The following is a 12,660-nucleotide window of genomic DNA, read 5'->3' as shown; positions in this document are numbered from 1 at the left end:
AAACAAAACAAAACAACAAAAAAGTAGAGAAAATGTATTTAAAGAGCACTGATTTCAAGCACACCAGCCTGTGTGATCACAAGGTGCCGAAGGGATCAAAGAACAAAAAATCATTGGGTGCTCACTTCCCTGATACGATCGCTGAAGACAAATGGGTGCAAAAGCAAATGTGGCGAAGAACGCTGATGGTGCCTGGCTTTCAAAAGATATAGCATCTGGGGTCTTAAAAGGCTTGAAGGCAAACAAGCGGCCATCTAGCTCAAAAGCAACAAAGCCCACATGGAAGAAGCACACCAGCCTGTGTGATCACAAGGTATCAGGCATCATCAGAACAAAAAATCCTATCATTGTGAAGTGGGGGGGGGAGTCCAGAGTGGAGACCCAAAGCCCATTTGTAGGCCACTGGACATCATCCCCTTACAGAAAGAAGGGTCTCGGGGAGGAGATGAGCCAGTCAGGGTGCAACAGAGCAATGAAACATACAACTTTCCTCTAGTTCCTAAATGCTTCCTCCTTCCCCACTATCATCATCCCAATTCTACCTTACAAATATGGCTAGACCAGAGGATCTACACTGGTACAGATAGGAACTGGAAACACAGGGAATCCAGGACAGATGATCCCTTCAGGACCAATGGTATGAGTGGTGATACTGGGAGGGTAGAGGGAGAGTGGGTTGGAAAGAGGGAACCAATTACAAGGATCTACATGTGACCTCCTCCCTGGGGAACGGACAACAGAAGAGTGGGTTAGAGTCGGACAGGGTGAGATATGACAAAATAATAATTTATAAATTATCAAAGGTTCACATGAGGGAGGGGGAGCGGGGAGGGAGGGGAACAAATGAGGACCTGATGCCAGGGGCTTAAGTGGAGAGCAAATGTTTTGAGAATGATGAGGGCAATGAATGTACAAATGTGCTTTACACAATTGATGTATGTATGGATTGTGATTAAGGGTTGCATGAGCCCCTAATAAAATGATTAAAAAAAAGAACACTGATTTCATAATAAATGGTATACCTAAATATACCAAACTCCTTCGTTTAATCAAAACCCATTGATTCAGGCTCATAGCAACTCCCTGTATTACAGAGGAGAACTGCTCCACAGGCTTTCTGGTTATAATCTTTGTGAAAACCGATTGCTCATGTCTTTCTTCCAAGGCATCTCTGGGTGGGTTGGAACCGCCAAATTTCAGGTTGCTAGATGTGGGCAAATTGTTTGCACTGTCCACAAATAGGAACCCATTTGTTCATTCAGAGCTTTTCAAATTAAACAATCAAAGTAGGAACATACAGAACACATAGGCAAATGGAAACCAAAAACCAATAGAAAACTTTCCTTAGTCTGCAGTGATGAAGAAAGCATACAGGCCAATTTTAAAATGCACTGGTGCCTCATTACAACTCTAACTCCAGGGTGTATCTGCTGCTATACCCAAAGGAAACCACTCATTTCCAACATACATGCTGCTGCTCTGGATTAAAGAGAACTACAGCTCTCCTTTCCAGTAATCAAGGGTTCTTAAGCAGAAGTTGTTCTTCCTCTCCAGGCGTCATTTGGGCCTGAGGACTGGGTGGAGTAGTAGGATATTTTTAGTTGTCACACTGAGCAGGGAAACTACTGGAACTTAGTACTTGAAGACCAGGCATGTTTAAACATCCTGCAATGATCACACAAGGAAGAAATGACTGTCAAGATGCCATTGTCAAGACTGTCAATGACTGTCTCCTGCTCAGGAGAGCACAAATGCTATGTTGGTGAAACTGTACTGTAACACAGCACTACTGCATGCTTTTATTTAGAGAACTCAAAAACAGGACTATGTTTGGCAAACTTTATGGAACTTCATTTAAGTAACATTCTATTATTATATTTCAGAACTCCTACTGTTTATATTAAAACTTGATTACCTTGAAAATGAAGCAGACATTTAAAAATATTTCTCTTACCTCATTCTTGATTAGAAAGTTATAGAGCATCTCAACATCTTGATGAGTACTGTTGGGGGCCAAAATCCTAAAAAATAATTTGTGAAAGTGCAGGAAAATAAATGATTTAAGAAAAAAAACAGGACCTTCGACTTTCCCCCAAAACATACCCATACTCTCAGAAGTGACTTAATCCACGATCAGCTTATGTCTATGCTTACAATCCTTTCTGCTTGTTTGTCAATTAAAACTGTAAAACCACAATCATAATTCGAGAGAGCAACTTAATAAAATATTTCATTTTACTGATACTTATCAGGGGTTTCAAAAAATCTGTGGATAGACAGTGGAACAACTAGGGCATTAAAATCAACAACGAGGAAGACATAGAGATCCTGGGGGTGTTGGAGCAACAACAATGTAGCTGAGAGGAATTACTAAGAGGCAGAAGAGTAAGCGGGATGGCGGGGCAGGAAGAAGGTGAAAGGAGACGGGGAAACGTCTAGGAAGCAAAGCTAAAGGATAGAGCTATAAACATAGTGTACATATGTAAATACATTAATTCATAAAAATAGAGGCATTGACATACATGCATATATTTATATGGCAATACACTGAGGTAGTAGTGGACAGACTTTGGGCTTTGTCTTTTCAAATGAGTCTAGCTAAGTTACTTAACTTCCATGCGATCTTTTGTTAATTAAAAGAATATGTTAATAGTTGGAGTGCAAGAATGAAATTAATTCGTCCTTATAATAATGAATGGTATATATCAAGTGCGGTATCATGTGCTAATTCTAATAGTAACCATCATCATCATCACCTGATTGTTTCACACCACACAATGATGACACCAAACCAAATTCACTTCCATCGAGTCGAGTGCTTCCGAGACACCCTACACTACAGGACAGGGTAGACCATTCCCTTTGAGTTTATGAGACGGTAACTGCTTACAGGAGTAGAAAGCGCCATCGTTCTTCTTCGGAGGAGCAGCTTTGTAGTTTCAAACTGCTCACCTGGCAGACTGCAGCCCAACAGGTCACCACTGCGCCACCAGGGCTCTCAAATGATGACACAGGTAATGAGAAACCAAGCTACCTGAGTTAAGTCTAAAATTCTAAGTGGCTGTGAATGCCAACAGCTACATCTTTAAGTCCTCACCAAATCTAGATGGTGTCAGGCTTTCAGTAGAGTTAATTGATCTCAGTAATTTTAATTAGATCTGGAGGCTATTTTACCTTTATTATACTTGTGGTAGAGTTTTCGTTGTTTTACATTTCGTGTATTTTTTTCTTCTTCAAGTTTTGTATTAGGGTGACATGAATCAAAAAACACAAGTGAGTCCCATCACCACCATGATCATCCGCTCACTGCGGAAATGGCTGTATGAGGTAACTGGTCAAATGAGTATTAGTGCTTCTCACTTCAACCAGGAGATTTGTTGACATTGATCCAGATAGTCAGCTGTCTGCCAAGAATGCCTGAGATATGTTACATAATACAACATGCTGGTTATGGGGGAGGGGAAGCAAACTAGGAAATAACTTATGTGTACTTCTCGATTTCATCCAAGACCAGCACAGAAGCACATGCACCCAGGCCTCTTGAGCACACGAGCCCAGGCACCCTTGAAAAACGCTTTGTGCTTCCGTATCACAGGCACCCTTCCTCCAGGAGTCAAGTGCGCCTGTGTTTGTTCTATCAGTTCCTTTGGCCCTGATTGCGTCATCCCTCAGAAATGAACCGTGAGTGCCAAACAGGTAGGAAGCCAACCCAGCCATGAGGTCATTCACTGCCATAGATGGGATCTGGATGCATTTCCTTTGTGGTGTCAAAAACACCCCGCACTCAGAAACCTAGGAATAGGTCCATAATTCCATCAGCTTTGGAGCTCTTAGCCAGGCAGCCACCGATGCCTCTGAACTCCAGCTTGACCCACAGGAGCTGGTAGATGAGTAGGGGCAAAAATCAAGAGGGTACACAAAAAGCAAAGACGTGGTCTCGGCAGCACCACCTCATGCCAGGTCCCCAAAAAGTAGTGCCAGAACTGGGTCCTCTCATTCACACCACTCAGGAAAATCTGCTTGTCATCTATGAAGGCAAAGCTGAGAGTCTGGGTAGGGAATTATCGGATGACATTGTCCAGGCTACCAGGCCCAACGGACAGGACTCCCTGGCTGCTTGAGACTATGGGCCACGTAGTCCAAAATGCCCTTGTACTGCTTATCTATGGTGACTGCTTCCTGGCCTGCTGCATCTGCAGCAGCAGCTTGACCTGCTCGATCGGCCTTTTAGAGATGTCCGTGGCCACTCCAGTTACAAAATGTCCTTGGTGAAGGACACAGCTGCATCTGTCATGTTGAAAAAGGTGGCAGCGGTGGGCTGTGGCGAGGACAAGACAGGAGTCCGCTTTGAATCTACGGGCTTGGGCTGGGAGACAATTTACACATACATCCTCAAGATGCACTGTCAAATTTTTAAAAGGACACATAAATTATCTTTTAGATTATTTTTTAAGTCTACATAAGAATATCAGCTCTATCGAAAATGTTTCTTCTTCTAACATGCAATTTTTAAACATAAAAAATATCCTAACAACAATAAAAACCCAAGGATAGTACATTTGGCAGGTGGTGGTGGGAAGGGCAATAAATAATTTGCTTAAGTAAATGAAAACAAAGCTATCTAGATAAGCTCAATTAATCCTTAGAGAAGCAAAGCAACAGGAAAAAAACTCTTACTGTGTTCTAACTCTGCAACCGAGTGTAAACAAACTATCAGCAATGTGGATTAATTTGTACCTATTCTTTTCATGGCTTTAAAAATAATCCAAACAGTATATGATATGAGAGGTTAAGGAATTGAAATGAGATGTTTTATGTTAAGAACCGTATTAATCTCAACATATCAAAAGTATGTATTTAATTAGAGGTAAAAAATTTTTCCTCTCCTGAAACACTTTATAAAAAGCTTGGTTTTAGGTAAATTAACTGTTCATTTTAGTAACAATTCATTTCCAACTAAGAAATATAGAAAATAATTATCCTGTCTTTCCAATTAGCGAAGAAATTATAATTTTTAAAAGCCTTATCTTGGTCTTCTGATTTTTAAACAAAAGAGTTATACAATGATTACTACGATTCACTTTAGAATTATTTTCACCACCCAAGAGGACTCCTCCCTACTTGCAGTCACTTTCTGTCCCAGCCTCAGCTCTAGGTGACATCTTATTTATTCTCTTGTCTCTACCAAGTTGCCTTACTCTAGACTAAATTGTTTTCTTAGTCTTATCGGTCTCTTATCACAAACCAAAACAAACACCAACCACAAAAAACCAAACCCATTCCAACTCATAATGACCCTCCCTTACACCACATCTTTCACCCACAAAGCAGCAGGTGGGTTTGAACCATTTTGGTTAACAGGGGAGCTTAACAACTGTGCTGCCAGAGCTTCGTAACATCAGAAGCACAGTCCTAACTGTAAATAGTGCATTACCATACAGAGAGAAACGCTGAAAGGCATTACCTTTCAAGATACTGGTGGAGTAAGGAAAAAAAGCAAGCTACCTACTAAAGATGGTCAAATCCTAACACTAACCATACCCAACACCATCAAGATGATTCTAACTCACAGTGACCTTATAAAGGTTTGCAAGACTGTACATCTTTGTGGGGAGGAGCTAAGGGGCAGCCAGCCTCATTTTTCTCCCAAAGAGAGGCCAGTGAGTTTCAATTGGGGACCCTGCAGTTAGCAAACCAATGCTTAAGCCACAGTGACATCCGGGATCCTCCTATATAAACAAAGGTGTCTTCATTTTCACTTTCAGTCAATCTTTGAGGCCTATTCTAAGCCAAGGAGACCTGGGAGTGTGGTGGTTACAAGAGGGGCTGCTCACAGTAAGGTCAGCAATTTGTAACAAAGAGCTGCTCTGAGTATACTCTCCTAGTCTCAGAAACTCCTAGGGGCGGCTAAGCCTGTCCTACAGGTCACTCTGAGTAGGCATCGACTTGGTGGCAGTGAATTTGGGTTTGAACGATATGTGAAGCCTGGCTCCAGGCACGTTGGGATGTATCAGTGAACAAAGAGGCAAAGATCTAGACTAGATCCAAGCACCACTGATCAACCGGCCCTATGAGGAAAAAGTCCTGATTCAACAGAGGGAGACTTTGAAGGAAGAACATTATCAGATTCTTGTCATTTGACACTCTCTTCTTCTTCCCACTTTTATATTGCAACTCTAAAGCAAAATACGAAACACAGGAATTTATAATTCCTGTAAATCACTGTTACAAATGCTAATATTTATTTAATAAGTATCAAGGGATTATACTGTATTGCAGAAAGTTTTATTGAAATGTTAGCATCATTTACAGATAAAGAACTTTTATAATTAGAAAACTATACATGTTATTTTTTAAAACTAGGACAGAAGGGAGGGAAAAAAAGAGGAGCTGATACCAAAAGTTCAAACTGAAGGAAAATATTTTGAAAATGATGACAGTAACATATGTACAATGAGCTTGATACAATTGATGCATGGATTTTTATAAGAGCTGTAATAGCCCCCAATAAATTGATTTATTTTTTAAGAATATGTTTACAAACACTTGACAAAAAAAAACAAAAAACCTTTGGAAAGAAAAAAAAGGCAGAAAATATTAAAAACAAGAACAAATCAAAATCAAACTAGGATATACATTAGACTGTACTAGGATTTACAATGCCAACTTTTAATTTTCTATTCTGAAAAAATATCTTGTGGTAAAGGAAGCCTAAATAGAGTAGACAGTTTTTATTAAATACATTTATTTCAGGTTGAACTGCGATATATCTGATGAATTCTATGTTCAAGAGATTAGAATTTGGTCTGGTATAAAAGTGCCAAATTTTTACTCACTAGACTATGGCTTGTTGAAAATACATACAAATAAATAAAAGGGAGAGAAACAGTTTATGGCTTTTCATACCCTGGTAATTCCCCACACAAACATTCTTTAGAGGTCAGGCTTCTCCAAGGCTTTCTCCTTATTTTTTTTCCTTATACCAGTATGAAGACAAAAGACTCTTAGAATGCAAGCCCTTCATCAGAATGAAATTAGCCTTCAGTGGCAACATTTTAAAAGAATGAGGAATAAAGGAATTTGCCACTGGAAGCAAGCAAAACTTTTCAGAAAATAGCCATTTTTTAATTATAAATATATCTACATTTGTTCATCAAAGAAAAATGCATACCAACAAGAATTTATCAAATGGATGTTACTTGTTCAAATGCATATGAGTTGTAGAAAATAAAACTATACGTCATGGTTCCCTATTTTCAAGTTAATAATCTTTACAATTTACTTTAGAGTTTGGGAATCACAACTGGGGAATAAACATCTGAAATAAGGTTTAATGAATAGCTCACAAATTATTTACCAACAAAATTTCTTATCAATGTGCTATGGTTTCCTTTAAAGCAGCATGAACAATAAAACAGAAGTGTTTTATTGAACATTTATCAGAGTTTAACGCTGCTTTTCATATATCATCTCCAATACTCTGAATAAGTCTGAATTTACTTATGTGACCTTGATCAAGTTAGTTGACTCTTCTATACCTTGGTTTTTCAACTGAGAAATGAAGCTAAAGTAGTAGCTACCTTTTAAGTTACAAGGTCTGGTACACAGTACATGTTCAATAAATATTAGCTATTATGATAATCAGCTTTCAGATGTAAAAACAATGGCTCAAAGAAACCTCTCCAGATTACATAGTGAGCTGTTTTCTGTATCAAATCTGTTTGATTTTGACAGCTGATGCTTTTTCCACCAATAAAAAGGGTAACTACCACCATAGTCTTGTCTCTACATGGTTTTATAAAACAGAATGAAGTGCTTTTAGAATAAAGTATTAATCTTATATATATGCAGAAAAAAACACTTTCAATTTGCCTTTTATCCAATGCTCTGGCAAGTTACTTTGTATATTTCAGTAAATTTAATACTTGTTCTACCTTTCTTGAAGCCATAAAGCAAGTTTAACACAACCAATCCTCACTAGATGTCTTGATTCTCAGTCACACAGGCATTCTGCGCTTCCTATTTCTCTATGCCAGTTTTCCACTGTTTTGTTTTATACAAAAAGGCACACATGTGCGTGCACACACAGGTACTTTTCAAAGCTACGTATGTAAATTGTTTTACAAAACCACATTATCACCTTCAAAGTACTCTCCATTACACTTAACACATTTGTCAAATATGCAATTCCGTTCTTGGGAACATTTTTCCAGCTCATCTGTTTGGATGGCTGACCCCTTGTTTTTTCCACTCATTTCTTCCAAGTCATCAAATCCCTGTCCTTACATGTCCCCCTTCATTCACGGAAACAAAAAGAAGTTGCATGGAGAAAGGCCAGATGAGTAAGGTGCATGGGGGCAAGAGAAGCATGCTGGTTTTTTGCCAAAAACTGGCACACTGAGATGGCTCTGTGAGGAGGTACATTGTTGTGGTGGCAAAACCAGCACCCATCTACCAAAATCAGGCTTTTTTTTTAAAGGCTGAAAATTATTTACTCTTCATCTAAGCATTTTCATTATCTCATGTACACAGTATTCAGTACAGAACAGGGCTTTTATGTCTAGTACTGTTAAATCTGTTCTTTTCTTTTTCCATTATATTGGAAGCTCTAAAGATTTTATAACAATTCACAGTTCAATTAGATCAAGTATGATTGTACACCATCATTTGCAAAACATTATCTTTCTTCTTGCACTCTTAATTCAGGCCTATTTTGTCACACACTGCTATACAATCTTTTCAGAACCTCTAAATAGAAAGCTTGATTAACAGTCTGACCTAGCGGAACGAACTCCAAATGCACTACTAGTCAACACTTTTGTCCATTTGGGTAGTTGATAGACATCTAGAACGAGGTTTGTCATCAATCGACAATTCACCTTTTTTGAAATGAGAAAACCACTCATACACTTGAGTTTTTCCCATAGCCTTAGCCTTGTAAGCTGTGTTCAACATCACAATTCCTGCAGCATTTTTCCCAAGCAGGAAACAAAATTTCACAGCCACGTGCTGTTCTCTTAAATCAGCCATCACACAAAAAAAGGTTTGAGCGAAATACTTGTACAAAAAAAATCACTGAGGCCAGAGAGAACATTTCCAGGCCACACCACTAAGAGCACTAACGCATAGTGAGTTGCTCAATGCTCACCTAGTGGGGAAAAAAGCATACTACAAAAGCTCGGCCAAGATTTTTTTCTTTTTTCTTTTATATCAAACTCACTGCCATCCACTTAATATTGACTGATGGTGACCCCTCGGTGGGTTTCCAAGACTGTTCATGGAATTAGAAAGTCCAGCCTTCCTCCCTTGGAGCTGTTGGTAGTTTAGGACTGCTGACCATGTGGGTGGCAACCCAACCATGACCACTATACGCTCTATACGAAATAGAAGAACTCTTGATGGGCTTAGTACATAAATGATTATTTAAGCAAAAGAAGGCAACAAAGTGCCTAGAACATACCATACACTAAATAAACGTTAGATTACTAACAGTCAAGCTTCTATTATTATTATTATTAAATAGTATAAAGCAATATGGAGAACACAAAGAGAAAAGATACTGATCCTGCTTCACTGGGTGCACAATTTAGGAGCAGACATAAAAAAAGATGTTTGTGATGTCCCTCACTGACCAATAGCCCTACAGGGGACAACACCGGAGACACAGTGTGGGAACTGCGCCCGATCTGATCCCTCCACACCGAGGCAAAACACTAAGGGGGTGCAACAGAACAAGAAGGGAACAGAGCGGTGAGGTCCCCCAGGCAATTCTAAAGGTGGACTTTGGGGCCAGGGTATGGTGCCCCAGAAGACTGGACTGGAAAACACTCCTAAAGGCCAACAAACAGTCCTTGAACTAACTATAAGCCTTTCTTTCTTATTGTTTTGTTGTATACTGTTGCTTGGTTTTGCTCTGTCTTGTTTTTGTGCATGTTATTATCTCTGCAGATCTGTCTAAATAAGATAGACTGGATGAACAATCTGGAGGAGAAAACAACGGGACCGACAGTTCCACGGGACATGGGAGAGAGGGAGGTGGGGGGAAAGGTAGTGGGGTTAACAAACCCAGAGACAAAGGAACAACAAGTGATCCAAATCGGTAGTGAGGAGGGTGTAGGAGGACTGATAGGGCGGGATCAAGGGTAATATGACCAAGAGGAATTACTGAAACCCAAATGAAGACTGTTCATGATAGTGGGGCAGAAGGAAAGTCAAAGGAAATAGAGGAAAGAGCTAGGAGGCAAAGGCATTTATAGAGGTCTAAATAAAGGCATGCATATATGCAAATATATTTATATATGAGGATGGGGAAATAGATCTATGTGCATATATTTATAGGTTTGGTATTAAGGTAGCAGATGGACATTGGGCCTCCACTCAAGTACTCCCTGAATGCAAGAATACTTTCTTCTATTAAATTGGCATTCTATGATGCTCACCTTCCCAACACAACTGCTGAAGATAAAGCGAGTGAATAAGCAAATGTGGTGAAGAAAGCTGATAGTGCCTGGCTATCAAAAGATATAGCACCTGGGGTCCTAAAGGCGTGAAGGTAAACAAGCGGCCATCTAGCTCAGAAGCAACAAAGCCCACATGGAAGAAGCACACCAGCCTGTGCGATCACGAGGTGTTGAAGGCATCAGTTATCAGGCATCATCAGAACAAAAAATCTTATCATAGTGAATGAGGGGGGGAGTGCGGAGTGGAGACCCAAAGCCCTTTAGTAGGCCACTGGACACCCCATTACAGAAGGGTCTCGGGGAGGAGACGAGCCAGTCAGGATGCGATATAGCAACGATTAAACATACAACTTCCCTCTAGCTCCTAAATGCTTCCTCCTCCATGATCCCAGTTCTGCTGTACAAATCTGGCTAGACCAGAGGATGTACACTGGTACATATGGGAACTGGATCGGGAATCAGGGCGGATGATTCCTTTAGGACCAGTGGTGTGAGTGGCAATACTGGGAGGGTGGGTTGGAAAGGGGAAACCGATTACAAATGACTTCCTCCCAGCAAAAGAGTGGGTGAGGGGAGACATCGGACAGGACAAGATATAACAAAATAATAATTTACAAATTATCAAGGGTTCATGAGGGAGGGAGGAAGTGGGGAAGGGGAGGAAAAATGAGCTGATGCCGGGGGCTTAGGTAGAGAGCAAATGTTTTAAGAAAGATTAGGGCAATGAATATACAAATGTGCTTTACACAAATGATGTATGTATGGATTGTGATGAGATGTATGAGCGCCTAATAAAATGATTTAAAAAAAAAGAACTAGGGAAAAAAAGATGTTTGGTCATAATTATAAGCAATATATACTAAGGTTCAATTCAAACAAATTACAATAGAGGATCATGAACACGCTTCTTCATGGGTCACCATATATACTCAAGTATAAGCCAACTTGAATATCAGCTGAGGCACCTAACTTTGTTTTTTTTAATCGTTTTATTAGGGGCTCATACAACCCTTATCACAATCCATATATACATCAATTATCTGTGATTTGTGCTGTCTCTGTAAGGTCTGGTGCTCAGTCCATGTCTTCCGTTTCTCCTACTTGATTCATTTTACAAGGGATTGCAGCCTGAGGGAGTGAATTAGATTTCAGAAGCAGAAACTAATCCATTTAGCTATCTCCCTTGTTCTTAACAGAACTCTGCTGCTAGTTCATTTAATGCTACCGGGATTGTTATTGAGTGCCTTTATGGGGACTGGTCTGTAACAATAGGTGTAGGTAAGTTTGCTGTTTACAACCAAGGGTGTGTGTATACGTGTATACATATATATGTGTGTGTGTGTGTGTATGTATGTATATATATATAATTTCTAATACATTCAAAATCAATTGTCAAGTGTCTGAAAAAGTTTTAAAACCTTGGCATTTTACTAGCTGATTGTTACTAATGAGGTGAATAAGCAAACCTTTTTATGTCTAGCACCCCCTGCTGGAAATTAATGAAAAACAAAACAAAACAACAGGTGCTAAGGAAACTTACAAGAGGTTGGATTAGTTTAAGGGTGGGGAGGTGCAAACACTGGAAAGGCTGTTCAGTACTTTCACCAAGTACCCCAACAAATAAACAGAGAATCACTGGTTTCGTTAGGCACACGAATACTTCAGATTAAGAGCACTATAGACTTGTGAAGACATTATGGCAAAGACTCGGGTCTGGACGTCTTTCCTAACTTACTCCAGAGCATACACTCGGAAGCAGTTGAGCCCCCATGGTTCTCATTCTGGGTTATATGTTCTTTCTCTCTCTTTTTTTTTTGTTTTAACAGAAACAGCAAATTTACTGGAGGGGAATACTTTTTTTTAATCAAGTTTTTCTTTTTCATTTTCTGAATCAAGCATTCTAAAAATTATATGGGTAATAATGCCTAATATTTACTCGGTACTCTTGTTAGATTCCTCAAGTGGCAAATACCTCAATTCTAGGCTTCACACAAGAAAGAAATTTGTGCTGAAGCCGGGTTTGTGATCCAAATGAGTTTTTATAAAGGATAGACGAAGTTTCAGGTTTTACAGTAAACTGAGCATGAGACTACACCCTCACACACATGGCACCCTGGGGGGGGTGGGGGGAGAGAGACCACAATAGGGCCGAGCGGAAGGAAGGGGAATACTATGGAAAAGAAGTCCTAAGAGCCCTTAG

The 12,660-nt window shown here is 39.7% G+C and overlaps 1 protein-coding gene across 2 annotated transcripts in view; it reads right to left on the bottom strand.

Annotated features, from left to right (window-relative positions):
• The window catches only part of SWT1 (SWT1 RNA endoribonuclease homolog), a 114,686-nt gene that overhangs the window by 14,316 nt on the left and 87,710 nt on the right, over positions 1-12,660 (bottom strand). For both annotated transcript variants that reach the window (XM_045298109.1, XM_045298110.1), the window contains exon 17: positions 1,955-2,021. In XM_045298109.1, coding sequence (XP_045154044.1) covers positions 1,955-2,021 — 67 coding nt within the window. The remainder of the gene's footprint in view (positions 1-1,954; positions 2,022-12,660) is intronic.

The sequence above is a fragment of the Echinops telfairi genome, unplaced genomic scaffold, assembly GCF_000313985.2.
Source record: "Echinops telfairi isolate 266 unplaced genomic scaffold, ASM31398v2 ScPeMD7_7424;HRSCAF=8462, whole genome shotgun sequence".
Lineage (NCBI taxonomy): Eukaryota > Metazoa > Chordata > Mammalia > Afrosoricida > Tenrecidae > Echinops > Echinops telfairi.
This window is presented reverse-complemented; position numbering and strand designations above follow the sequence as displayed.